The sequence below is a fragment of the Choloepus didactylus genome, chromosome 6 (genome assembly GCF_015220235.1).
Source record: "Choloepus didactylus isolate mChoDid1 chromosome 6, mChoDid1.pri, whole genome shotgun sequence".
Taxonomy (NCBI): domain Eukaryota; kingdom Metazoa; phylum Chordata; class Mammalia; order Pilosa; family Megalonychidae; genus Choloepus; species Choloepus didactylus.
The window spans coordinates 16225541-16229982 of NC_051312.1; the positions used below are offsets into that span (position 1 = coordinate 16225541).

General features: G+C 37.2%; 1 protein-coding gene across 1 annotated transcript; it reads right to left on the minus strand.

Annotated features, from left to right (window-relative positions):
• Nucleotides 1–208: 208 nt before the first annotated feature.
• Nucleotides 209–1144, minus strand: LOC119536609 (olfactory receptor 4D10-like). The gene has a single exon (XM_037839459.1). The coding sequence runs from the start codon at nt 1142–1144 to the stop codon at nt 209–211; it is 936 nt and encodes a 311-aa protein (XP_037695387.1).
• Nucleotides 1145–4442: the final 3298 nt, after the last annotated feature.

Sequence of the window (4442 nt, forward strand, 5' to 3'; positions counted from 1 at the left end):
CACATATTTTAAACTCATTCCCATTAGCTGCAAGCTGATCAAAATCTTCAAAGTCATGTTTACCTTGTTAGTAGAAATAGAAAAATTAATTAGAAATCACTTACTAAATAGAGTTTGTTTAATGGACAAACATTTTCAAAACTTGGAGTCCATGGGGGAATAAAGCACACATTGGACCGTAGGTGATAAAGAGGAGGGAATTACTGGTCTATCCTCTGTCAGAAGGTCTGAGTTTTTTCCTGAGTGTCCTCATGGCTGACTTCATCTCATGGTTCCTCAGGGTGAAGATGAAGGGGTTGAGCAGAGGGGAGATGACAGTGAAGGTGACAGAGATGGCCTTATCTGTGGGGAGGGCAGTGAAGGGCCTGGCATAGACATAGATGCAGGGCACAAAATGCAGTGTCACCGCAGTGATGTGGGAGGTGCAGGTGGAGATGGCCTTCCTCCTGCCCTCTCCAGCCTGAGACCTTAGGAACAAAAAGATGACCATATAGGACACCAGAAGGAAGAGAAACCACAGTGTGGTGAGCAGTCCATTATTGGAAATCATCAGGAGCTCAAGTGCAAAGGTGTCTGTGCAGGCAAGTTTGAGGACCTGCGGGACATCACAGTAGAAAGTGTCAAGAACATTGGGGCCACAAAACAGGAGTGGGAGCAACAGGGAAATCTGCACAATGGTGTGGATGAAGCCGCCAGCCCATGAGGCCACAATGAGTGCAGTGCATCGCCCCCGACTCATGATGGTCACGTAGTGCAAGGACTTGGAGATGGCTATATAATGATCCAACACCATCACCGACAAAGAAGACGCATCTACTCCAACAATAAGGTGGAAGAAAAATATCTGGGTTAAGCAGCCATTGAAGGAGATGGTCTTTCTGTCTGACAGAGGATCTACTAGAACCCTGGGAGAGGTGATGGAGGAAAAGGAGATATCGTTAATAGATAAATTGTGGAGGAAAATATACATGGGAGTGTGAAGGTGAGATTCACAAGTCACTGAGACCATGATGAGGAGGTTTCCCAGAAGAGTTGTCACATACACCAAAAGTAAGGAAAGAAACAAGATCAAGCTCAGTTCTCGATTCTGGGTTAGGCCAAGGAAAATAAATTCTTTTATCCTGGTATAGTTTTTTAGATCCATTGAATCTTTTTTTTTTTTTTTTTTTTTTTTGTTCTTTTGTCTCAACATATGTCACATGAAAGTGCTTGGTTGTTTATTTCTAATTTTTCCAAACTCATAAAAGTAGTAACTGGTGGACCTCAACTTCAGATATGATTCTGTTTAGCTTTAAAGCCTATGTTCTGTCCTTCATGACACCCACTCATCAATTAAGCTTTTGATTGATTAGAGTTCTTTTTTTTAAAATTAATTTTAGGGTAAAGTTGACAGAAAAACAGTCCCAGGACAGCTCTTTGTTTTAAAAACAATACAATTTAAAGGTAAGTTTGAATCAACATATGTTTCATCTAATTTCACACATGTTCTGTACCATCATCAATAAGATTGTGTAGCAGAAATTTATGCTAATGAAGTGGAACCCAACTCCCTAAAGTAGAGTTGATGACATTTCCCACACTGCCTTTATTAGGAGGGCAAGAGGGAAGACATTCATTTAGTCAATGAGTCCTTTAGTCCTTCAACACACATTTTGATAACCTTTTAGTGTGCTTGGGATTCTGCTAGTTCTAATTCTGTATACATGAGTATGAAAAAATCCTCACTCTAGAGCAATTTTCAATCTAATGGAAAAGACAAATGTAGAAATGCACAAAACACACACGGGTTACAGTGCTGACACAAACTGTGCTGGGGGTGACCAGAAGAGCTCCATCTGGGACTAACTAGTTTGGGAAGGTTTTTTCTGTCTCTTTTCCTCTTTGTGTCACAGCTAAGAGGGTGGTAGAATCACATAGCAGGTAGAGACATTGGTGTCATTGGGATAATGTTTGTATTTTGTAAACTGTTGTGGATAATTGCAAGGAATTTTCATAACTATTGTTGCTTGTACCACCTTCTGTGTAATGGATGAACACATTGCACATCTTCAAATACATATGGAGAAATTTGACTGCACTGCCAAAGTGTTTACAGTCAACAAAGGAGGATGGTTTGTGTCAATTAACGGATGTAACAATAAAAAGTGAGATATATCATGAGAGGAGACAGACAGACTTTGTTGGGAAACAAGATATGATTATTTCCAGCCATAATAAAAGCTACTATTTTTGAGTTCTTACTATATGTGAAATGGTATAAAAAGTTGATTTATTTAATCCTCATACCGCCCTTTGGATAAGTACTAATTATTCCTGTTTTTCATATGGAATATAGCATGAATCTATGTTTGGTGAAGGGAAAATGTCTAAAATGGAAATTATAGAAGTGAGATGAAAAAAATCAGTGTTTTCTTTTTTACTTTCAAATTCAGTCTTCTCTGTATAGTCCAATAGTCCAATGTCACAAGAGCATTTCAAAAACTTTGTCTGAAGATGACCATTTGGCAGAAAGGGGTTCTGGAAAGCTAGTCAGCATCAATCCTAGACTGAGGTAGCCTCACCAATGAACAACTCCAAGGGTCATGGCAAATATACATCTTCACTCACACTAAATGGAACACATTTTGTCATCTCTCTTAAAATAACATTGTTCTTCCCCATATTTAACACCCACCTTTGTGGCTTCTGTCACTGAGATGATCTTAGCTCTGAAGCATTTAATATATCTGTAAAATATTTAAAGCCAAATTATTTATGCATAAGTAATAATATTTCACAATAGCTCAATTTCACTAACCATAACATTTAACTTTAGCTAGCAGTTAAAGTCTTTACCTAGTTTCTTTGATCCTCAACTCCAAGGAAAATTTTACATCATTTGGTACTGTGCATCACGGAACATGGTTGACATTATTTCTGGAAAAATTTTGGTTTTGAAAGTTAAACTCGGAACGATTAAACATTTTAATGTCTATGCTCCACTTTCAGGAGAGAAAGGGCAGACTCAAGAATCACATATTTTTGTTTCTTCCACTGTGTTCTTGTCTCATTTACAAATCCCTCAGCCTCAGGCCTAGTATAAGAATTGCAAAGGGAATATTATTGGACAAAGAAGTGGAAATCAAGTGGATGACTCTATTCTTGGTAGAGGAATTTCAGTGGGAGTTATTAAAAAGTTCCCAAGACATGCATATGGGTACATGAACATGCATATGGACACATTTTGATTGATGTCCAAATTATTTAGTAGCATTAGAGGAAATCAATCCCCTATCCACAGCTCAATCAGCACTTCATTAAAACATGCCAAAAGACACTTCAAGGGTCCACAGCTTGCAAGGCTCAGAGGACAACACATGGTGACTTTCAATTAAATTGCCAAAAACAAGAAGAAAACTGGACCTCAAGTCAGTTGTTAACTGTCCAGTTTCTAATTAAACACAGGATGATTGTGGCCCCATGATGTGGTTATGAATATCCACATTCATAGAAACATGGTTAAATGTTGGGAAAATGCACATTATTCCTGTTTTCTTATACGCTACTCATAGGGTGTCTCTCAATTTGGATACAGCTATATAAATATAAATTAGTAAATCCATCCACACAATTATTGTAGTTATTTTACATTAACTCTATTTATTAATGGTTTGATATTATATAGAACCCATTTTCTCTGTTCCTAGCTAGAAGAAAAAAAAAAAAAAAAGGGAAGATGGAAACAACTTGCTTGGTTTTTACAAATTGACCTTTGCTTGTGCTCTCATTCAGGGCTTAGTCATTCAATGCATTTGGAGAACAGCTCTTGGGAAAAGCATAGGGTCTTTCCCTGTTGTCCTTTGTTGCACACATGTCTTGTCCTGGGCTTGCATATGTGGCCTAGGAATTTCATGTCACTGCTTTCAGAGAAAGTTCCATGAGCACTAGAGAAGAATGTGTATCCTGGTGATTTGGCATGTAATGCTCTATATATGTTTGTTAAGTCAAATTCATTTATAATATTGTTTAGTTTTCCAGTTTCCTTATTGGTACTCTATCTGATTGATCTATCTGTAGGAGAGAGTGATGTATTGAAGTCTCCCACAATTATTGTGGAAACATCTGTTTCCTTCTATTTTGCCAATGTTTGTCTCATATATTTTGGGGCAACCTGATTGGGTGCATAGACATTTATGATTGTTATTTCTCCTTGTTGAATAGTCCCTTTTATTAGTATACAGTGTTTTTGTCTCTTATGACATCCTTGCATTTAAAGTCCATTTTATCTGAGATTAATATTGCTGCCCCTGTAGTTTGCATGGAATATTTTTTTCCCCATTCTTTCACCTTCAATTATAATTATTTTTACTTTGAACATACATTTTCATTTAATGAAATTTCAACCAATAAAAAAGACTACTATTTTCATATATTTAACATTTTCAGGGCTTGCCATTTCTTTG